The following is a 23,300-nucleotide window of genomic DNA, read 5'->3' as shown; positions in this document are numbered from 1 at the left end:
AATAATTTTTTGTTTGGGTCATGTAATTAAAATTAATAAAATGACTTCAGTATTAGAAAATCTTATTTATCAAAACCAGCAAATACCTCAAGGTGTAATTTTATTATCAAAAATAATACCTGACATTCCGGTTACAGCTTTAAATCCACTTCTTAAACGTACGATTAATTTAACCTTTTTGTATAAGTTTGTGTAAGATTCGTATTAATTTTTTTTTAAGATTACAATTTTTTTCAGTTGTTTTTGATGTTATCCAAAAAAAATCGATTCCTAACAAAGCTTTGGACAACTTATTAAGAAAATTAGATTTGACTGAAAATGGTGATAATTTATTTTGTGGACTTCTCATGTTAATTCAAGCGATCCTTCGATTGCCATCTGATGCAGTTAAAGAAAATGATCTTAAGCAAAGCTTAAAAGAACTTAAATTTTCTGATGAATGTTGTACAAGATTTATATCAGTTTTTCTGGAAAGTAAACCTGATCTGTATAGTAGCAAATCTAAATTCGGTACTCCATACTATCATAAATTGAAAAATTTTAATTGGAGGATTGATATTACGCTGTCTTCAAATTTTTTAGCAAAATCATTAGATACTGTTATAATTTTTCAAGTTAATTTAGATAATGGAGAAAATGAAACTTTTGAAGTCAGTATAGCCAAATTTCAGCAATTAAGATTTTATGTAGCTTCAATGTTGAAAGAAATTCAATATATTGAAAAAAAAAATGTTTTTAAAACGTAAAATTTTTCCATTTGCAAATTTTATAATAATTTCTTATAAAAATTAAAACAGTAATATTACGAGTACATTGTGTGATAAGTTAAAATGTATTGTATTATTTACAAATGAAGCAAAAAAATTATTATTCAGAATTTAACAAAACAGTTTTGTATAAAGTATAGTTTACTATATCATTATTTATATGTATGCATAATAAGTGTAAATAGAAAATTATGAAAATTTCTAATAATAAAGATTACTTTTAATTAGAAAATTGTTTTATTTTAGCTTTAAGCTGACTTCAAATCCTTTTTTTTTTTTAAGAAAAGAAAACCATTAACCTCATTTTTAATTAGAAATAAATTATAGTTAAAAAAATTTTACCTTTTTTTCCTGTTCTCTTTTTTTGTTCGCAAGATTGCTTAAAACTTTAATTAAAATCTTGACTAAGAAATGTGTCGAAATAAATATTACACATTTAAATTAAAAACTGAAAATTCACAATATGATCACCATTTTACTATATGCAGGCAGTAAATTTAAAAACATAATATAAGAACTACAAGTTTATTTTCAATTTAATTTAAAAACTTGAAAAAATTTAAATAATTTTTAAAATAACTAATTTAAAAAAAACTTTTGCTAATATTCTAAATGTAATAAATATATGATACATCAATAAATTTTTAAAAAAATTTGAATTATTAACAGGATTATTACTAATAATTTCAGCAAAAGTTGTAAAATTTTGAAACACAATTAAAAAATATTTTTACAATGGAAAATTTTTTAAAAGTAAAGGCTTCCAATTTTAAAAAAATTTGACTTATAAAATTAAAGGTACTGATAGAAGTGTAAATAGAAAATTCACCGCGTGAATTCGGAATGTAAAAAAAATTAAAGATGGAATCTTTTTTGTATATTTACGTTAGAATTTTTATTTGATATATTTAGCTCGTATAATTATAAAGTGTTTTTTTTTAATTGATATGATTCCGGTTTTCATTTATTTTTGCTACTTTTGAAATAATTAATTAAAATTACTATGTGTATGTTTCTGTTCACACAATTATTTAGCCGAAAATGAATACGTGTAATCATTCATTTTTAAATACCAATATTCATAAAGTAATTTATTCAATTGTAAATAATGTTAAAGTACAATATATAAATATATTAATTTTGCTCAATTAGAAATGCATAACAATTAAAATTAACAGTCAGTTAGTACAATAGTGCAATATGGACAGTAAACCTATAATTACCTGTAAGTGTTTAAATGTCATTAACGCCCCTACGTTTTAAAAACACTTAATTGAACAAAAATTTTTATTCATTTTATTAGAACACAAAATTTTTTGTTTATACTTTATTATTTTTTCATTGATATATTTCATTCTTACTATTAATAATACAGTAATTAAAAAATTTGTGATATCAACTTTGCATTTTGACAGATGCAGGAGACATAAATTTGTTTCAAGGTTTAGAAGCAGCTCTTGTTGAGGCATTACCAAAAGAAGCAGCAGAATGGCAACGTCCATATGGACGAATAAGTAAGACTGTTCATGTTGAAGCTAAATTTATACCTTTTTCATCAGATCCAGTGCCAATATCAGATGACTTTAAGCTAATGAACAAACCAATGCTGCATACTTATTGGACTGAATGCAATGTTAGCTAATTTAATTTAAGTTTAACATAAATTATTTCCAAAATTATTTCATATTTAAAATAAGTAATTTTTGTAGGATCTTGACACATACAAATCGAATGTTAAGGAAGAAATCGAACAATGGCAAAAATCTCTTAATGGAGGCGATTGGATGATTATATTAGTTGAAGTGTATGATATTAGAAAAAGTAATAAATTATTACCGCGTACTACTGTACTTGATAAAATTCGTCAAGAATTTGCCATAAAACAAGGAGATAGAGTTATATCACTTATTCATCCCATCAAATCTGAATCAAAATCAGCTGAATCGTGGAGAGGTCTAGTCAATCGCATTCGTGTTCTTCTTTTGCTTTCATTTAGTAAAACACTTTCAAAATTTGAGGAATCGGTCAGGAAAAACAGAGAATGCAGGCCTCAACCCTCCTGGAGTTTTTGTAATTATTTTTTAATGCAAGAAGAATTGGCATTGATTTTGGAAATGTTGGGACTGTATGAAGAAGCTTTAGTTCAATATGACGAACTTGATGCCTTATTTACTCAGTTTATTTTAAACTCTACAAAAGGTGAAAATCCAAAGTGGTTAAATAGTTTTACAGTGCCATTACAACAATGGGCTGGACCTATTTTAAACCAAAAAGTAACACAAAGCCAAAGAGACTTAATTAAATGTTCAAAATTAGATCTTCTTCAATTTCGTAATTATTTATTTGGAAGGCAGTGCTCATTATTACTCTTAGAAAAAAAGCCTTGGGAAATGGCACAAAGAGCTCTTTCTTTCCTTCACAATTGTGTCAATGAACTGCATATTCTCGAAGTATCTGCTCCTGAAGGCACAATTGCATGTTGGATATTTTTGGTTTGTTTAGAAGTTCTTTATGCTTGTGAAAATTACAATGGCACTGCTCAAGTAGAAGCTTACTCATTATATGCAGCTGGACTGTGGTCTTATGCTAGAGATAAACTTAAAGAACTGGGTCAATTATGCGGTTTAACTCCCAACACACAACCTACAAGTGAACAATTACACATTGTGGTTAATTTATCCAGTGGTATGGGAGATTCTAGCACATTTGAATCAGGACCCACACCAGTGGATAAATTAAAAGAAGCACTCTCATCAAAAGATGCATACAATAATTTTTTTTTAGTGAGTTATTTTTCTATGAAAATTGAGAATTTAAAGAACTTATTGACAATTTTAAATTCACGAAAAATTATTTTACATTTTTTAGGAGTTGTCTGAACTTTCGTTTATTACTTTTAAGCACATTGGTAGAATGAGATCAGCCAGATTATTGGGTGCAGACTTGGCAAAATTTTATTTGGCTTTAGGTGAACCAGATAAGTCTGTTACATTTTTGACAGCAGCTTTAGGTGGTTACCTAGACGATCATTGGCCAACTTTAGCTGCTGATACTCAACTTAAAATTGTTGAATGTTGCGAATCATTCCCTATTGATGTAAAGTAGGTCGTTAAATAATTTAAAACAACTACTTATTTGTACTTATTTTAAATAATTAATATTATTTTTTTTATTTATTACAGATATGTAACAAGTTGTGCTGCTATAGCTAGTTCTAATTTAGACCTTGATGTTAGGCTGAAATATTTTCACAAGTTTACAGATTCCCTACAAAAAATATCTCCAGGTACATAGTTTTTTTTAGGTATAAATTAAAAAGTTATAAAACTTAAAACATTCGACAGATTAATAATGCATACAGAAAATAATTTTTTTTTAAAAAATACTTATTATTGTAAAAGGACTTATAGATAAGTTTTTTTCAAATGTAGATAAATGCCTGATATCAAATTTGGAAGACATTGGAGATGTAATATCGATTACAGTTGATGAAGTAAACAAATTAAAAGAAGAAGAAAGCGAAATCGATGCAATTTTAACATTTAATAGTAGATTGCCGGAACCTATTGATTGCAAATCGGTTTCTATATCTTTAGGAAAAGAGGATGCGAGTAAAAATGAAAGAATACCCGGACGAAGGTTAATAATTTTTTAAAATTTTTAGTCAATAGTTACAATTCGAATCTTTTACGTATAATTAATGCGTACTGTTTTATTTATGAATTATGTACTACTACGCTGTCACTAAATTACTATATACTATGTACATTATTACTTATAATTTATTATAATTTTTAATAAAATTTCAGAAAGGGTAATAACGATGCAGCGAGTTTTTTCGAAAAATTGCCTCTTATAGAATTGTTAAATTACAAGCAAGATAGGAGTTTAAACGCCGCTAATATTGTTTGCGATGCCCCTCAAAAAGTTTTAAGGAGGGTTGATAGTCACGGAAGGGGTAGGAAAATATCAGTCCCCATGCGTCAAGATTTTTCACTTTGTTTTTCCGCAAATAATTATACCTTGAATCCTGGAGTAAATAAAATAACGGTAAAATGGAAGGTAATGTGCCTTTTCACGTTTGAAATTTTTTTATTATACCATTAATTTTACGTTACAATTTAGCTTTAAACGTTTTCAATAACATTGTAAAGAAAAAATATTTTTAAATTATAATAGACTAAGGAAGTGGGTAAAAACCGTTTAGGACAAATTTCAATGTTGTTTGATGGTTTAGAATTATTAACTTCGGTTCCAGCACCCGCACCTCATTTTTTTGTTTCAAAAGAAAAAAGTACAATAGAAGTAAAACAAAAAGATAAGGAATTATTAGCAGGTCTCCTTCAGGTTATTAATTTAGTCATTCATTCCGGAAGCTATGCCATTAAGGAGGTATATTGTCATTTTTAAACAGAGTATTTTTAAATGTGAAACGTTACGATTTTTAAAAAATATTTTCATTTTTTTTTTTTTTTGATAAGGGAACGACGTTGCTAATTAATTGTTCAGAAGGTTTAGAAGTAACTCATAATTTGGATAACGATTCGACATTGTCGTCCGTTGCGGAAATTCCGTTACCGTCTGTTAAACCTTTCGATTCCGTTACATTAACCCTTCACGTATTAGCCAAACTACCACCTCAAAGAGAAAAAGATCCGGCGGATGTAAATCATAAGGTAGTCCTTTTAAAATCACAGATGATATATATATATGTAGGAAAAATAATAATAAATTAATTTATCATATTAAAAGATGGTTCTTCTATGTCGATGGTGCGATGAAGAAATAACATCCGATTTCAAATTTCGCGCCCCCCTCAAAAGCGTCATGAGACTACACACAGCATTAAATAGAAAATTTTTACAAGTAACGGTTACGGGATTAAGCTCGTGTAGATTAGTTATAACTTCTGCTCAATTAACGGCTACAAATACCGATTTACCCATCATAAATTCTTTAAATACTTCCAAAGGACAATCTCAAGTATTTAAATTTTAAATGAAATTAAATTCAAATTATAAAAAATTATTATTATTATTATTATTGTACCTTGAGCTTTTTTTTTTAGATTATTGAAAATGGTTTAAATCTTTCATTATTGTGGGAATTGGAAATATCAAAATTTCAAAATCTTCAAGATGTTATAAAACTTGATTTTTCCATGAATTATTCACCGCACATTGAAAATAGCGATAAACCGCAAGAAGTACGAAATTATAAGTGCCATTTTGATTTACAAAATTACAAGGTTCCTCCTATTCAAATTTTTTTTTTTTTTTTATTCAGGCTCTTTATTCTATTGTACTTATACTAACGTTTTTTTAAAATTATTTACAGACTTTATTTGTAGTAACTTGCAATTTAGAACCTGGAAAAGAAGCTGATTTTTGTCGCGTCGGGACAATGTGCCAGTTGAATTTGGAAGTATTACCGTACGAAACAAATAATTTCCATGACATATCTTTAATGTATGAAGTTATTGCGGATTCAACGATGTGGGCCGTGTGTGGAAGAGCCGCGGGTAATGAATTAACGACACTTGCAAAGAACCAAGTTATGCCTAAATGATCATAATATTTCTTAACAGTAGAAAAAATTAATTTTTTTTTTTAAAGGTGTGATTACTTTGGATAAAGGCTCAAAGCAAAACATCACCCTTGAGGTGATGCCATTATCTCAAGGTTTCCTTCCCTTGCCAGTAGTTAGACTTTCAAAATATATTCCTGCAGTCGACAAAGGTATTCACAACATTAAAAGGATTAATCATTTAGTAAATATATATAAATAAAAATTAATACAAAAAAAAAATTGTATTATATATTTCGTTTTAGATTCCACAAGACAAGAGATAAATCGTCCTAGATTAGAATCTTTCAGTCCCGGACAAGTTTACAGTGCCAGCAAATCTCGACAAGTTCACGTATTACCAGCTCCTACATTAGATGCCTGATAAAGCCTATCGGGATAGTATAAATAACCAAAAAATTCATAATATATATAATGTGCAGTTCATTTGTAAAAAATAAAAAATAAATATTTATAATGCGCATAAACTTTAAAGTTTTTTTTTTTTTTTTTTTTTTTTTTTTTTGTTATATTGGTTGTAAAAAAAAAAAAAAAAAACTTACCTTTGTTGAAAATTACTCTGTTGAGTGCTGGCTGCCGATGTGAATACCATTTGCTGTTGAGTATTTACATGATGAAACTCCTGACCCTGAGATTGTTGGGAAGTGCTCACCAACGGTGGAGGTTGCAACCGTACTCTTTTAGCATTTGGACCATCCGATTGATTGGATTGAGCTGTTTGCTGCTAAACAAAACAATATGAAAAAATCAATTGAAAAATAATTGTCGAGTATTGAATTTTATTCGATATATTGGGAACCAGTTTATAGCGATTTTTTTAACCTGGAAATAGAATATGGCTACATTATGTAGATCGGATTGTGACTAACTTTTTTTTTTTAATAGCAGCTGAATGATTAAACTGATTTCACATAGGGACACTTTTACGAAGAAACTTTTTTTTTTTTTTTTAAATGTTCAAAAAAAAATAACTTACGTTGGCAGCTGCATTTTGTCTGGCTTTGCTATCTGATTTTTCATCTTGGTCATCGTCTGTTAAAAACTCTCTCTTTGGATAAGGAATCATACATCCGGCGAAAACACTTAAATTAAAAAAAAAAAAAAAAAAAAAAAAAAAAAAACATTTCAACGATTAATAATCAAAACATGAATTAAACTAAAAGTTCTGATATAAATTGCAAAAGTTAAAAATTTCTTACTCTGCAGTTGGTGTAGGTTCTTCGCTAAAATATGAATCTTGCATGGCTTGTTCGGAAGTAATTCTTTTTGTGGGATCCATGAGCAATAATTTTTGCAGCTAAAAAACAACAAAAACCATTTTTTAAAAAGACTTAATTTGTTAAATTGTCATTAATAAACAATAATAAGAAAAACATATTTAATATTTATAAAATTTCCTTAGCAATCTATTAACAAAATATATTAATAAGTTTTTAAAACTCACCAAATGAAAAGCTTTACTATCAGGTTTTATTTTATGTCTATCCATGTATTTGACTAAAGAACAACTAGAATAACTAAAAAAAAAAAAAGTAAATTATTACAATTTGTTATTGAAAATAAAATTTATTAACATTTAAAGTAAATTTAAAATTTATTTGTAATACATACTTTGATTTTTTAAAATCTTTAACTAAGGTTTGGTATTCAGGCATTTTTCTAATATCTTCCCAGTCTTTTTCTAATGGAAAACCCATTACATTAAAAATCCTAATAAATAAATATAAAAAAAAATATTAATTTAAAAAAAAAAAAAATATTCAAAATTGAAAAGGATTTAAATAAGTGTACCTATCTAATTGATCATGGTGATAAGGATTACTGGTTTTTATATCTTCTTGCCTACAATGAAATATTGGCTCAGAAGTTAATAACTCAGCAAATATACATCCTATGGCCCATATATCTAAAATCAAACATTTTAAATAACTTTACATTTATTATGATTTACACACAAAAAAAAAAAAAAAAAAAAAGAGATAATTATTGCATACCGATAGCTTTGGTGTAATGTCTTGCACCTAATAATAATTCTGGAGCTCTATACCAAAATGTAACAACAACAGGATCTAAATCTGCTAAAGGTTTTAAAGGTGCATTAAACAACCTAGCAAAACCCATATCGGCAATTTTTACTCTTCCTCTTTCCGGACCTTCTCCCATAACTAAAATATTGGCAGGTTTCTAAAATTTTAACAAAATAATTAATTAAAAGATTTGTTTCAATAAATAATAACTTGATTTGATCTAAATAAAACTAACCAAATCTCTGTGCAATACCCAGTTCGAATGAAGATAATGAATTCCGTCTAATATTTGGTACAATAGAGATTTTACCATACCTTTAGGAACCATGACAGGTTTTTTATTTGCTTTGGCAGCTCTATGAAATTTAATTATATGCTGAAAAAAAAGTTATTCAATAATTAATTTACAAATTAATAAGCAAACTTAGCAACACAACTGTTAACTTACCCATAAATCATGTTCAGCAAAGTCGAACAAAAGCCAAACCTTCCTATCATTGTGAGAAAGAAATACTCTAATTAAATTAATTACATTTGGATGCTTTAATTCTCTCAATAACTATAATTAAAAGAAATTTTTAATTCTTATTATTTGAAAACAAATCAATAAATTTATTTAAAAAATTAAACTCACAGCTATTTCCCGGCAAGCGGACATTGATAATCCCGTTCCTTCAATTTGTTTTAGAGCGTAATCTTTCATATCGGACCTAGAATTTATTTAAAAATTTTAAATTTTAAACTAATTACCTAAAAATATTACATTTGAAAAACTTAATTTTCAACTTCTTTAAATTCTAAGTTAATTTCATTTTGTAAAATTAAACCAGGAAATTAAAAATCACATGGTAAAAAGCTTAAATTTAATTTAAAAAAAAAAAAAAAAAAAGAAGACCATTCAAAAATACCGGTAACACATTTAGTAAAAAAATATTTTACCCATCTTTTCTTCTAGCTTTATAAACGTGTCCGTATGTTCCTCTGCCTACTTTACAACCTTCATAATCAAATAAATCTTCAACTTTTGCTCTTTCATTTGCAGTTTTAAATTTAAAATCATAATCCATCTTCTTCTGAAGCTAAAGTGCAACGATATGTAAACATATTATCTAATGACACGACATTCAAAAACTAATACCCACAAATCCTGTTACTTTTTGAGATTATTTCTGCAAAATTAAAAATTGCGCTTATTTAAAAAATAATCATTTTTCTGATAATTTTAAAAGTAATTTGAAAAAATTTTTAAGCCAAAATATGAGTAACTTTATATATTACAAGATTTTTTTTATTTCCAAAATCATGGTAATTAAATAAATATTAAATATAAATTAATATTACATTTTATAAATACAGCACAAACTTATGTGAATAATTATAGTTATTTTATATATTTCTTTTATTTATCTTATTTACTATCATACATAGTAAATAAGATAATAAATAATAGTTTTAATAACATTCATTCTGGAGGTGCAATTGTTTGAGCACTGGCAGTCAAACTGTCATGAATTTCCTTGGCATATGCAACTTGAGTTCTAACAGTGGCTAAATATTGAGGATAAGTAAGGACATTTGCATCCTGAAAAGCAATCGGTTCAGTGCGAGTTGGAGCTACAGGTAATTGAAGATACCTAGCACTGCTTGATCCCTGAGACAGACATTCTGAAGCCGTTTTCTAGAATAAGTAAAAATAGAATAATTAAACTATTTTAAAATCCTTTATAATAAAATTTAAATTTAAACAAATCGGAAAAAAAATTTTTTATTATAAACATTAAGTTATTTTTCTTAAGTACTTACTAAATGCAATTCAATTTGATCACAAATAGAATAAAATTCTTCTAAATTTTTATCAAACCTTGGAACTACAGCATCAACGCCTTTACTATAAGAAAACAAATTTTTTTAATTTATGCAAAACAAAATAAATTTAGCCAATGAATATACATTAAATAAATAGACTTACGTAGAACCTGCATCTATTAAACTGTTTTGATGCAATGCTTGTGCTGCCGTTTTGAGAGTTAAAGACAGTGTCTCTCTCAGAGGCAATATTAGCGATTTTACTTTGGATATATTATCTAATTTTTCTTGTGGTTGCTGAGGTATATCAGACTGCATCATTGGAATAGATACTTAAGTGAATTATTTTAGTAACATTTAACCTATCAACTTAAATGCAGTACATGCCGTGGCAGAAGATAAAATATTTAAAAGCGTTATAATTTAACTATTACAAAATTGATCCTTAATATAAATTATAAAACAAAAAAAACTTTAAGATTTTGTCATAAAAACTTACCTGATGGTATTTTCAATACTTGTGTAATAAAAATTACAAAACTTATTTCCCAGAAATATCAATATTATTTTCTTTTTAGTTTATTTTATTTAATTGTAACATCAAAATTTAATTGCCTAAAATTTATTCAATTTATTAATAAGTTAATTACTAAAAAGTTCTTACCCCAATAATTAAGGAACAATAAAGAATTTGGAAAATGAAATAAAGCCTGTAAACATATTTTTAAAAATGCAATTTACTTTTATTAATAATTATTGTTATATTTTTAAAAATAAATCTTTATTTGTTCATTTTTTACTGCTAAATGTTTCATAAATATTTGCACCCATCACTTTTAATGAATCCATCAAAATAAGTTGCTGTATCCAAGCATGAGGAACATCATCTTTCTTAGTCTGATTCTGAACAAAACCATTAACAAGGGGAATTATTTTAGCCATTGGAATTGTAACAGCATTTAAATTTAAGACATAATTAGCGTCTAAACTTGAAGATGTAGTAGGCACTGGATTAGCAAAATCTGTTTTTTGTTTTAAAGAATCATTTTCTTTGTAATATTGAGATATTTTATCAGTAACATAACAAAATCCATGACTAATGCATGATTTAATCAAATGAATTATTTCTTCGCTTTCTAATATATCATGAGTTTCAACAATTATATTGTCAAAAACAGATAAATCAGGGACATACAAAATTCTTCTCAAATCATTAGGAAGAACATAATCTGGCAATGATTTGCAAGGATCTCTGTCATCATTGCTAATGGAAGTTTGAACAGCCCAAAATATTTGTTCTATGTCTTTTAAACTTAATTTTTCCTTTAATGATTTTTTTTCAAGAACTACTTTTACTTTTTCTTTAATTACATCACATAACTTATGAATTCCTTCTTCAATAAAAAACTGACATAACCCTAAATATTTTTCTTGCATATTACTAGTAATTTTATTCTCTTCTGAATCATCAGTTGTGTAGCGAAACATGTAACCACCAATAAGATTAAGTTGAATTCTTAAAGTCACTGTTAATATAGCTTGTGCATACAATAAAATCACCAATTTAGAGAAAGCTAAAATTTTTAATTCTTCCCAAAGCTCAACTCTATTTTTAACTCCTGATTGTAACTTTTGTATAAGTTCTTCAGATTTTATTAATTTTATAATAACTTCTTTTAATGTAGAAGCCAATGTCATTGCTGTTAAATTGCATGTTTTTTCTATACTATCATAATGTTGTTGTTTTCTGGCTCTTTCTAAAAACTCCTTTGCTTCTTTTTCTTGCCATTCTTTAACTTTTTGAGCATATTTTGAAAACAGTACTACTCCTCCTACTAATATACCTCCCGTTATAAATTTATTTCTATGACGAGAAAAAAAATTTTTAAATCTGGTAAACATTTTATTCAAAGGATGATGAACTTTCTATTGATTGAGTTTTCTCTAATCTGTTAACTATAAAGTTTGTAGTGTCAATAAAACGTTCAACACAGTTTGTGAGACAGCCTTCAGTTTTGCCATCCAGTCTTGCACTTACTTTTCCCATGCATAAATCCCAACATCTATCTGTCAGTCCATGTACAAGAAACTAAAATATAAAAATTAAGGCGAATTAATAAAATAAATAATATATTTTTAATATATAAATATATAATATTATATATATATATATGTGTGTAAGAAAAAAATCATAATAAAACTACCCATGCAATTATGAGTTAGCACCAAGAAGCATGAATTTTTTTTAAATATTCAAAAAAAATATATATATTTTTTAGTTCCAAAGTCCTAAGGTTTGATTACGTCAAATAAAATTTATTTTTTCTAAAAATACACACTAAAAAAAAAAACGTTTTTACGCTGTATTTAAAAAAATCATTTAGTGACACTTTAATCTAATAAAAATTTTTAAACAAATTATTTTAATACTATTTAGTTGAGACATTCTACTTCATGGGTGGCGTGCCTTGCAACAGCCGCAATTTCATGACGTAGAACATTTTAAAGTAATGTAAACTAAAAACGAGTACTTGAAAATGACCTTTTCTAAACAAAATTTTATTAAATAAATACATAATTTTTTTAAAAATTGATTGTAAATAAAGTTAAAATATTTTACAGTATTTGAAAAGTAAGTCTGAAAATATTTTATTTGAAAAGTAATTAGTCATCATTATTAATCTTACTTCAAAGCGCCTTTTTTGAGTTTCGATTTCAAGAAACTGTTGCAAATCGGAATCAACATTCAAAGATAAACCTTCATTTAAACTCATACTGATAATGGGCTCAATTTAATACACTTAAATATTTATCTCATCCGCCACAATAATAATCCGAACGAGAATTGGTTTGCCATTATGATTGAGAGTACCAACTTAACAATTAATTTTCACCTTAATAATAGAATAAATAGTTCTCAACTATTAATGATAAATAATTGTTATAATATACAATATTTTTTCTTCAAATATATTTCTAAAAATGATAATAGATTCTCCAAAAAAAAAAAAAATATTAAAACATACAATAACTGGTAGAAAATGAAAAAACTCTATTATAGAAGGCAGTGACACGTCTGCTTTAGAGATAGAAATCTTTTTGTTTTGTTTGTTCGAATTGCATCTGTGTGTTACTTAATTTTAAAATTATGTGAATCTTTATTGTTTTTAAAATAGTTACTGTTAAAACTAAGTGATGATTAAGATTTATTTTTATTATGGGCAAAAATCACAGAAACATAAACATCTGAAAAATTACGAAAAAATCACAACTGGGTTTTTTCTTAAAAAGTAGTGCCATACTATGGTGAAATTTATACTACGAAAAATACATATTTCCGAAAATGGAACTTAAGGTTTGGGTTGAGGGCATTCAAAGAATAGTTTGTGGTGTTACTGAACAAACTACTTGCCAGGATGTAGTTTATGCTCTTGCTCATGCAACTGGCAAAACTGGGCGATTTACATTAAACGAACGATGGCGAAGCAATGAACGTCTGCTTTCACCTCAAGATCATCCATTAAAAATTCTGATGAAATGGGGCAAATATTCTCACGATGTTCAGTTTGTTTTGCAACGCTCTCATTTAGATGACAATAAAGTAGGAGTTAGTGATAATCAAACTAAGCAAAAATCAGTTGTAACTGATGCTATGCATAATCATGGATCATCTTTTTATCAAGATATTTCTAAACCTGCAGACAAAAATAAAGATATTAAAAAGTCATTAAGTTTAGGTGGAAATATTTTATCACAAGAGACTGTTGAGCTGAAAACTGACAATATAGGTATAGTAAAAGGAATACCCCAGAAAAATTATGATTTTGAAAATAAAGACTCGAGGCAAATATTAAAATATGATGACAATATCTACAACCCATCATCTGCAAAAACCGATAATTGTTTAACAAATTATCAATCTGCTCAATTGAAGAGAGAAGCTCCACCTTACAGAAATCCTCCTGGGCCTGTAAATAATTTAAATTCATCACATCAAAGAGTTTTACCTCCTTATAGAGATCCTCCTCCTCCAACTTTAAGTCCTAGTAAAAGTATTTCAAGTGGAACTAGATCAACATCACCAAGCTCAAATAGTAGTGTAATATCTCAATCGAGTGGCAAAATTCCAAAGCCCAAAAGAAATTTAGTCAAAGATTTTCAATCCTCCCACTCCTCATCAGGGGAAATGTCATTTCAGGAATCAATAATGTGTAACACTCAATATAGGGATCTTGTTAGGCTAGTAAACTTGCAAAGAGAAAAATTATCAGCACAACAGTGTGAGCTAACCAAGGTAATCTAAAATATACTTTTATGATTGTAAATTCTTAAAAATTTGTATTAAAAGACACCAGTTTTTAAAATTTGAAATAATTAGCCTAAAAAATTAAGTAATTTTCTTTTTAATTATTTATTTTTCATTTGAAGTCTATTTTCTTTAATATACATAATGAAATTTTTGTCACTAAAATAAATTTGAAAAATTTAATTTTCAGTTTGATGCAGAAATAATTTATTGGGAAGCAAAAACTAAAGAACAGCAACATCAAATAGATTATATTACTCAAGAAAAAATTAAAATTGAAAATATCAGTAGGCAAAATGAAGATCATTTAAGAACTTTAGCTCATGCTGAAGAAGAATTTGAAATTGTTAGGCAGCAAGAAAAAACCCTAAAATCGGAAATATCACTTTTAAGGTCTAAATTAGCAAATTGTGAAACTGAACTGTTGCAATGCAAAAATAAAATTAGGTAAGTTTTTTCTTTGGGGGTCGATTTTATTTTGAATTTATTTTCACTTTAATTTCTGCAGCTTATGCAGTATAAATTTTACTTTAAATTTTGCATTTATGAATTTTCAAATGAGTATTTAAAAAAAAATTTTTCTCTAATCTATTTATTTTTATCATTTTTTTTTTTTTTTTTGCAAATTATCAGCCTTTTAAGTTATTTATATTATCAATATTTTTCAATGTTGTAAAAAATATTTCTAAGATAATGCTTTTAAAATGATTTTTAGAGTTTATTCCTACAATTTTCCTTTTATTACCAAATTCTTTGACTTAAATATTCAATATTTAATATCTAGGTTACTAATGGATGATCTTCAAATGGAAAGAATGGCAGCATTGCAAGAAAGCGATGAAAGGCTGCATTTGGAGAGAACACTAATAAATGAAGTAGAAAGGTTTCAAAATGAAATAGAACAAGCCAAGGAAGCAACTGACATTTCAGCACAATGCAGTGAAAATTTAAAGAGAGAAGTTTCTTTATTGGAATCTGTAATTAATGATCGTAAACGTCAACTAGAACAATTAATTAACGAAATGAAAGAAGCAAATTTACAAAGTTTAGTTATAGCTCCTCCAGAAGATTTAAAACATATTGTCGAAGGCCCTTACAAGCCTGGAATAACTAGGAAAATGATAGGGTCTCCTAGACAGTTAGAAAATGCTGTACCTACCAGTAAAAATCCTCATGGTGTTTGGGTTTGACATTAGGTATCTTAATTCCTTGATTACTTTAAAAAATCTGTAAGGGTCTGGTTATTATAATACATTACAATACCCTTGTAATCTCGAAACATAATTTAAATGAAAATCTACTGGCAATGATTTAAATAAAGTAATGTATTGAGTTTAAAAAAAATTTTATAGGTTATTTTAGTACAGTACTGCCAGAATATTTATATATATATATTAAATTACTTAAATAATGAATTAATTAACAAATATCAAAAAAAACTAAAATATGATGTGATAAAGTTTACTGATATATCATACATTATATAATATCGTTACATCAAATTCAATATTGGAACAATAAAACTAGTCTATATCATTTTAAAGCTATAATTTAGCATATCATTTATTATATATATATATATATATATATTAATAGTAAAACAGGAATTTTATAATAAAGATTCATTGAAAAATAATTTTTATATTTTTTTTGAATCGAATGTTTTTTGTTAATGAATTTTATATATCACAGATCAAAAATTTATTTTATCGAGTGAATTATATTTTAATCATATTAAAAATTTTAAATTTGATTTTAAATTTTAGTAGAAAATAAGTTTGTGTTCAAATTTTCATTAAGTAGTCTTGCACACATTTTGTATACTAAAAGTTTTTATTTAAAAAAATTATATATAGCATATTAAATTAAAGTATGAAAAAAAAATAATGATAATAATAATTACAGGAATTATAGGCAAACTTAATAATTAATTTTTTTAGTATTTTATTAAATATTTCAACAAGTTTTGTCATCGAAATGACAATAGTTGAATTTTTTTTTTTTTGGTTTGAAGTTAATATTAAAAAGTTTTTCTTTAAAAATTAAAAATTAAATGGATATTAGTCGAATAAAAAAAAAAGGTAAAACACAAAATAATTTATAGCTTTAAATATATCGTGATTACATAAGTTATAAGAATAATATTATACTTTTTCTCTAAAGCCTACTATAATAATTTTTTTATTTTAATTTTTTTTTTATTTTACACTTTGCAAAAAAAAATAAAATAAAATTGATTTTATTAATATTGCACTATTTTATATAATAATAATAATAATTTGCTTTAAAAAATAATTTTAATCGTATGTCGTCATTTGTTTATTTTTATAATTTTTTAAGGTCGACTGAACATTATGATTTTTTTTTTTTTAAATTGTAATTAATTAATTAATTATTATTAAGAAATTATTTTTTTTTAAGGTACACTTAAAATTATTAATTTATATTTATAAATAATTTTATAAAAATTTTTTTTCTACCATAAATTATTTTTAAATGTAAAAAAAAAACTACTACTACTATACAATTGACTATCGATATCAGGTATATATAAGGTATATATATATATATATTAGGTATATATGTTGTTTAAAAAGAATAAAATTGAAAATTTGCTTCAGATTATAGAAAAACATCACATTATTATTTGTAATTGTAAAGATATTTTTAATTTTAGTTCAGAAAAATCATTATTTTTTTATTTTTATTTTTTAATAATTTATTTAAATGAATAATTGTAAAGTTTTTTTTAAAAATACTTTTAAAAATGGAATTAATAACAATTGAAATTTAACTGTGTCTTACTTGATGTAAATTAATTTTAAAAACAATTGCCTATCTATAATTTATATTAAGGCACAATTCTGTGCATGCAATTTTATTTTCTATTTCATTTTGTAATTATTATTTTAGTTACAAAGTTTAAATCTTATTGTTAATCATATAAGAATAAATGCAGTGCCAGAAAGTTTTTCGATTGTGCCAAATACAGGATATATATATATATATATAAGTATTATTCATATCAGTTAAATTTAATATCACTCGATCTCGCTAGTTTTAAGTATTTAAATGATTTATTTAAAAAAAAAAGAAAAGACATTTTGAAATAAACACCTTTATTTACGATTAGGATTATTCAATTATGTGTACTTAAAGTTAAATGTAAAATTTAGGATTTAATTAATGTAATAATGATGATTGTTTAATTGTAAATCATTCAATATATTTGTTATTAAACTTAAAACATTTATAATAAGTAAAAAAAAAAAAATATATATATATTTAAATTTTTGTTATTTTCATTAAAATAAGAATTTTTTTTTTTCAACAATTGTGTATTTTAATTTAAATACAAAAGTATATAATAAGTATTTAAATTTTTAAAAATAACTTGCTAAATAGTTTTTTAATAATACTTTTTTTTCTTCATTGTTTTTAATTTCTGACACAATTTTTGTTGGTAAAAATATTACTCCTGACTTAAGGTCAGCAAGGATGTCAACTTTTTTTTCATTTAACTTTAAACAATGGTATTTTTTTTCTGCAGGTGTAACATTGGATAATTTTTTAATTTCTTCTCCGACAATTTTTCTTAATGCTATGTCTGCTTGATGTATAATATTTGTTTGACATTGTAAGAGAGATAATTGCTTTTCTTTTGAACTAACAAATGAAATTTTTTCTGGATTGCACAACGAGTTATTCAATATTGTAAATAAATCAGTGTGAAATTCATTGATGTCACTGAACGAATTAATACATAACGAATATTTTTCCCAGGCATTTTTTTTATTAGGCACTTCTATTTGAGTTAACATTCTTTCAATTATTTCTGGTGAAACAATTGAATCAGATTGTCTTTCATTATTTTTCTGTAAAGCTTTTTCAAGTGAACAATTAAAAAATACTTCACAAAAACCTATTTGATTTTTTTTAGTAATTTGATAAAGTGTATACCTCATACTTTTAAGGTACATATTATCATCTATAATTAATACTACATTTTCTTCTAAAAACTTTAAATTTTTCAAATCATTAACAAATATTGTTGGAATTAAATTCATATTTTTAGATTTTAAAGCATGGATAAGTTTTTCAATATCTGAAGCTAAATTTTTTCTCAATGATTTCCATTCATTTTCTTGTTTGAATAAAGTAAAGGGAATAATTTTGTCGTAGCAAATATGTATAAAATAATAAGAAATATTATTAAAATTGTTATATTGACTTTTAAGTTTTGAAGCTAATGTACTTTTTCCACTACCTGGAATCCCAATTAATATCAATAAACCCAAGTACATTTCATATATAATTGTAACAGCATATTCAAATATTTTTGTGAATATTTTAAAAGTCTGCATCAAAAAAAAAAAAAAAAAATTAAATAAATACTTTAAATATTTATTTCATTTTTTAAATATAAAATTAAAATAATTTGATTTTAATGTTTAAAAGGTACATATGAATCTGCTATAAGTAAAGTATGAGAATTTCTTTCTAAGAAGTTATTTAAGTTGGTGCTACTGATAATTTATGACGTTACTATTGGCAATAATGTTGGGGTCATTAATTTAACCGCCAATCATATGTGTAAACGAATACTTTATGTACGTAAATATTAACTTATTTAGTAAATTGTGAATAAAAATGTGAAAAAAATTTATTAAAAAAATGTTGTCTCATGGTTTTTTAAAATATCTTTTCAAAGGCCGAAAATATACTTTGCTAAATTCGTTATTATTTATATAAATTACTTATATAGGAAGTAGTTACCGATATACTATTTATCAAAAATGGTAAATTTCAATTTATAAGCGAATCAAGTTTATTATCACTCATAATGTCATCAACCCAAATCTTGCCAGACAATTTTTCAAATAATGAGTCTTCTGAAAGTAATTTATGTGGACTGGTAGGATTAATTATCGCGGAAACATCTTTGCACGAAGTGAGAAAAGGTTCTTCTAAAATAGGCCGCGATGCCGAATTATGTTCTATTGTATTGGAAAATGATACGATATCAAAAATTCATTGTGTAATTGAGAGTGAAGGAATTGATAGTACTTTTATATATGATGTGGGTAGTACAAATCGCACTAAACTTGGAAAGGTTTGACACACAACTTCTTATTCAAAATTTCAATGTAAGTTTTTTGCCTTTTCAAATTTATAATCAAAATTTTTTTTAGATTTACTTAAAACCACATGTTAGATATAAATTGGAGCATGGATGTTCTATAATGTTTGGAAATTTAATCGTTAAGTTTATTGTACCATTCACTTTATCTAACAATAATATTTTCAACAAAGTTTTAAGTGTAGAACAACCAGGTAAATAAATTACATATATTTTGAACAATGTGTTCTACAAGTAGTGGTATTAATAGAACTTCATGATCAATTACAGGTAATAATACTTCAAATGTTAAAACTATTTTTGATCTTGAAACTCAAGTTGAAATTTTTAAGTCGCTGGACGACATCATCCCTAATCCTACTCTTTCAAAAACAACAGAAAATTTAATTACCCATCAAAGTAATTCACAATGTCAAACAGAGAAACTGAATTCAAACTTAGAGAATTTTACTTGTAAAGAAACTCACAATTGTAATGAAGAATTTCAATCTACTCAAAAAAAAATAAACAAGGATAAGAGTACGACTCTTACTTTATCTAATGACCATAGTTTAAATTCTGAAATTGATGAGAATATATTTAATTTAGAAACACAATGTCCAAAATTAATGCTCTCTAATAATGAAAGTCAGTATAAGTTACAAAAAGATTCAAAAGAAAACTTAGTAACTTCAAATGACAAAGAGATTATCAAAGAAAAAAGTTTTTTAATCAATAAAAAAGATTCAGAAAAAAATTTATTATTGAATCAAACAGATAAAAATAAAAATAGTTGTTTAGAATTATTAAAAAATACATTTTCTGAAAAAACTAATGAATATGTTTGCAATGAAAATACTAAAACTAATGAAGTTACTAATGAAAACGAATTTATAATTGATAGAAATTCGCAAAGGACAATGGAGGAAAAGAATTTACTAAAAGAAAATTTTGTTTCATCTAAATTAATTTTTAATGAGGAAACCCAAGAAGAATACTCAAATAATAAAACTTCAAATATGGTGGTTCATAATTGTAAAATAGTAAATGAGAACGAAAGTATTGAAAAAAATAATTCTAGTGCTGAAAATTTTCAAAAGAGTTTAAAAGTTATAAACCTTTCAGAAAAATCAATGCATGAAGCTATTAGTGAAAATAATAATGATCAAAGGCATATTAAAAATGACTGTAAATCAGTTTCTTCAGATAAAGATTATTTTTTACAATACAGTGAAAGTACTTGCAAAGATTTAAAAGATAAAAATGATGGTGTAAACTGTGAAAATAAATTAACTTCTTCTGCGAGTGATGATGATTTAAGTGATGATACTCAATCTTATCTTGAGATAACACTACAAAACTCTAATGAACTTAATAAATTTAATCTTATAAATTCTTCCTTTAATAAAAGGTCAATAGAGAATAATAAGTCTGAAGTGGAAAAAAACTTACTGAATAATTCTTTAAGTCAAATTATAAACATATCCTTAAATCGAAAATCAACAGATTATAGTAATGGTTATGACAGTGATAGCAGCGAATCATTTATTTCGTCTCCAAATGTTAACAAAAAAGAATCATTTTTTGTAAACATTCATAATAGATATGCAAAAAAAAACATTGATTTGGTTGGAAATTCTTTACCAACTAGTCTTGAATCATCGCAAGATTTCATCGAGACAAATTATGAAAATAAATTGTGCCATCAAAAACTATCAACCACCTCCTGTGCCTTAGTGAATTCATTTAAAAATATTAAAAGTCCTTCGAATAAAAATTTTGTGGTTCCAGAAACTCCTGATTACGATGATGATGATGATGATAATACTTTATCTGATTTAGAATTAATTGAAGACACTCCAATTATAAAAAATATTCAGCTAATTCATTCTAATATTAAAAAAAATTTAAATGAACCACTCGAGGTGTGCAAAACTTATTTAGAATCTGAAAATAATAGTGAAGACAGTAATGATTCTTATGTATTTCAAATTAATCCAGAAAATGATGTTGGAGATAAGGAAACATCGAAAGATTTTAAAAATAAAAATAATCAAATTACAAATGTAGAAGTTATTGATGATGTTTTACCCATCGAAAGCAGTAATGATGAAAAACCTGAATTTAGTTTACACGATTCAGTGCGAAAAACTGCCACAAATGAAACTTCAAATTATTACAAAAATTTAATCAATGAAAAATCTTCAATATTTCGAGAATTGAAAAATAATTTTATAAATTTTTTCGAACGAAGTCATAAATTAAACGTCGATTCGGAAATGAATAAAAAAACAAAGGAAAATAAAGAAAATACAAGTTTTGAAACCGGAAATGAAAACGAGAGTAATTTTGATAAAAATAAATTTTTATTAAACAATTCTTCGTTTTCCAACAGCGAAGAAGAAGAAGAAGAAAAAAAAAATCCGTTGAAAAATACAAATAAGAATGAGTATTTAAGGAATTGTAATTTAAAAACAAAAAAATTATTCAATTTAAAAACAAGTAATTGTTCAGTTGAAAATTTGAAAAAAAGTCCGTTGAAACGTAGAAATAGCAGCGATGATGATGATGATGATGAAATCTTCAAAAATTATAAAAAATCAAAAATAGAAGGAAAATTATTAAGCATAGATCAAAATATAAAAATGGCGGCCACTTCGAAAACAAATAAACTGTTCGGGGAATCAGAATCGTCGGAAAAAGATTCTTGGAAAACTCGACATTTAAGACATTCGCGTTTTTTTAACGGAATCCACGATCAAAATCCACGTCTCAATATTGCATTCACCGGTTTCGATAATTGTAATTTGGATAAAATTATTATTAATTTAGGTGGTAATAAAACAAACGATATAACAAAGTGCCACGTTTTAATAACGGATAAAGTTAGGCGAACTATTAAATTTTTATGTGCCATCGGTTTATCGATACCAATAACTTCTCCACGTTGGTTACAAGAGTGTAAAAAATCAAATAAATTTTTAAATCCGTGGCATTTTATTTTAAAATGCGAAGAATCTGAAAAGAAGTGGAATTTCAATTTGGAAACGACTTTGGAAAAATCGAAGAGACAAAAAATTTTAAATGGTTTTACGGTATTTGCCACGCCGAACGTTACGCCTCCGGTCGAAGACATTTTGGGTATTTTTGACTTTTCATTCTTCATATTTATCTCATTCGCATAAAGATGATGTTTGATGATTGATTTTTGTATTTTAGCAATCGCCGAGTGTTGCGGAGCAATTTCCGTACCGCACAGACCGAAAAAATGGCGTAAAGAAATTATCGTCGTGTCGTGTTCGGAAGATGAAAAACATTGGCCATCATCACAAATCAAATCCGTTAAAATTGTTCACAGCGAATTTATACTCAGTGGAATTCTTCAGCAAAAACTCGATTTCGAAACGTACAAATTGAGATGAATTTGATGGTTCTTCTTCCTTTAGGATTGACAGGTTTGTGATATTTTTCTTTTTATTAAACCTTTTATAACTTGCACATAATATTTATGGATTATTTGTCGATGGCCCTACAACGTAAATCACGGTAATTTTTTTTTTTTTTTATTCCCTTTTATAAAAGGCCAATACGAATTTTTTTTTAACGATTTTCACGGGGTCGTTAAAATTTAAATTTTTAGTCACGTGACCGACGATGTCGGATATAATGAATTAAACGTATAAATTGAT

The 23,300-nt window shown here is 25.8% G+C and overlaps 9 protein-coding genes across 9 annotated transcripts; 4 read left to right on the top strand and 5 right to left on the bottom strand.

Moving 5' to 3' along the window:
• Positions 1-40: 40 nt before the first annotated feature.
• Positions 41-746, top strand: Phum_PHUM298030 (COMM domain-containing protein, putative; the record flags this gene model as incomplete). Its single annotated transcript, XM_002427098.1, has 2 exons — positions 41-158; positions 238-746. The coding sequence occupies 2 exons, from the start codon at positions 41-43 to the stop codon at positions 744-746; spliced, it is 627 nt and encodes a 208-aa protein (XP_002427143.1).
• A 1,221-nt stretch (positions 747-1,967) lies between these two features.
• On the top strand, positions 1,968-6,717 carry Phum_PHUM298020 (transmembrane protein 1/tmem1b, putative; the record flags this gene model as incomplete). The annotated part of the gene is made up of 14 exons (XM_002427097.1): positions 1,968-1,992; positions 2,183-2,400; positions 2,477-3,550; positions 3,636-3,868; positions 3,950-4,053; positions 4,199-4,406; positions 4,577-4,829; positions 4,947-5,159; positions 5,249-5,443; positions 5,520-5,750; positions 5,836-6,015; positions 6,105-6,288; positions 6,383-6,505; positions 6,599-6,717. The coding sequence occupies 14 exons, from the start codon at positions 1,968-1,970 to the stop codon at positions 6,715-6,717; spliced, it is 3,360 nt and encodes a 1,119-aa protein (XP_002427142.1).
• Positions 6,718-6,891: 174 nt separating this feature from the next.
• Phum_PHUM298010 (mitogen-activated protein kinase ERK-A, putative) lies at positions 6,892-9,447 on the bottom strand (the record flags this gene model as incomplete). The annotated part of the gene is made up of 11 exons (XM_002427096.1): positions 6,892-7,077; positions 7,330-7,435; positions 7,553-7,650; positions 7,798-7,870; positions 7,965-8,063; positions 8,145-8,259; positions 8,348-8,537; positions 8,616-8,756; positions 8,829-8,939; positions 9,015-9,090; positions 9,320-9,447. The coding sequence occupies 11 exons, from the start codon at positions 9,445-9,447 to the stop codon at positions 6,892-6,894; spliced, it is 1,323 nt and encodes a 440-aa protein (XP_002427141.1).
• A 395-nt stretch (positions 9,448-9,842) lies between these two features.
• Phum_PHUM298000 (uncharacterized protein) lies at positions 9,843-10,504 on the bottom strand (the record flags this gene model as incomplete). The annotated part of the gene is made up of 3 exons (XM_002427095.1): positions 9,843-10,058; positions 10,184-10,268; positions 10,350-10,504. The coding sequence occupies 3 exons, from the start codon at positions 10,502-10,504 to the stop codon at positions 9,843-9,845; spliced, it is 456 nt and encodes a 151-aa protein (XP_002427140.1).
• A 471-nt stretch (positions 10,505-10,975) lies between these two features.
• Positions 10,976-12,088, bottom strand: Phum_PHUM297990 (Peroxisomal biogenesis factor, putative; the record flags this gene model as incomplete). Its single annotated transcript, XM_002427094.1, has 1 exon — positions 10,976-12,088. The coding sequence occupies one exon, from the start codon at positions 12,086-12,088 to the stop codon at positions 10,976-10,978; it is 1,113 nt and encodes a 370-aa protein (XP_002427139.1).
• A 1-nt stretch (position 12,089) lies between these two features.
• Positions 12,090-12,960, bottom strand: Phum_PHUM297980 (mitochondrial import inner membrane translocase subunit Tim8 A, putative; the record flags this gene model as incomplete). The annotated part of the gene is made up of 2 exons (XM_002427093.1): positions 12,090-12,275; positions 12,874-12,960. The coding sequence occupies 2 exons, from the start codon at positions 12,958-12,960 to the stop codon at positions 12,090-12,092; spliced, it is 273 nt and encodes a 90-aa protein (XP_002427138.1).
• A 569-nt stretch (positions 12,961-13,529) lies between these two features.
• Phum_PHUM297970 (uncharacterized protein) lies at positions 13,530-15,682 on the top strand (the record flags this gene model as incomplete). Its single annotated transcript, XM_002427092.1, has 3 exons — positions 13,530-14,480; positions 14,683-14,939; positions 15,277-15,682. 3 exons carry the CDS (start codon positions 13,530-13,532, stop codon positions 15,680-15,682), a joined length of 1,614 nt encoding a protein of 537 aa, XP_002427137.1.
• A 2,026-nt stretch (positions 15,683-17,708) lies between these two features.
• Phum_PHUM297960 (uncharacterized protein) lies at positions 17,709-18,796 on the bottom strand (the record flags this gene model as incomplete). The annotated part of the gene is made up of 3 exons (XM_002427091.1): positions 17,709-17,732; positions 17,912-18,636; positions 18,748-18,796. The coding sequence occupies 3 exons, from the start codon at positions 18,794-18,796 to the stop codon at positions 17,709-17,711; spliced, it is 798 nt and encodes a 265-aa protein (XP_002427136.1).
• Positions 18,797-19,335: 539 nt separating this feature from the next.
• On the top strand, positions 19,336-23,033 carry Phum_PHUM297950 (Cytoskeletal protein Sojo, putative; the record flags this gene model as incomplete). Its single annotated transcript, XM_002427090.1, has 4 exons — positions 19,336-19,605; positions 19,685-19,826; positions 19,903-22,752; positions 22,831-23,033. 4 exons carry the CDS (start codon positions 19,336-19,338, stop codon positions 23,031-23,033), a joined length of 3,465 nt encoding a protein of 1,154 aa, XP_002427135.1.
• Positions 23,034-23,300: the final 267 nt, after the last annotated feature.

The sequence above is a fragment of the Pediculus humanus genome, genomic scaffold (assembly GCF_000006295.1).
Source record: "Pediculus humanus corporis 1103172107679 genomic scaffold, whole genome shotgun sequence".
Lineage (NCBI taxonomy): Eukaryota > Metazoa > Arthropoda > Insecta > Psocodea > Pediculidae > Pediculus > Pediculus humanus.
Note: the sequence above shows the minus strand (reverse complement) of the source record. Positions and strands in the feature narration are given on the sequence as shown.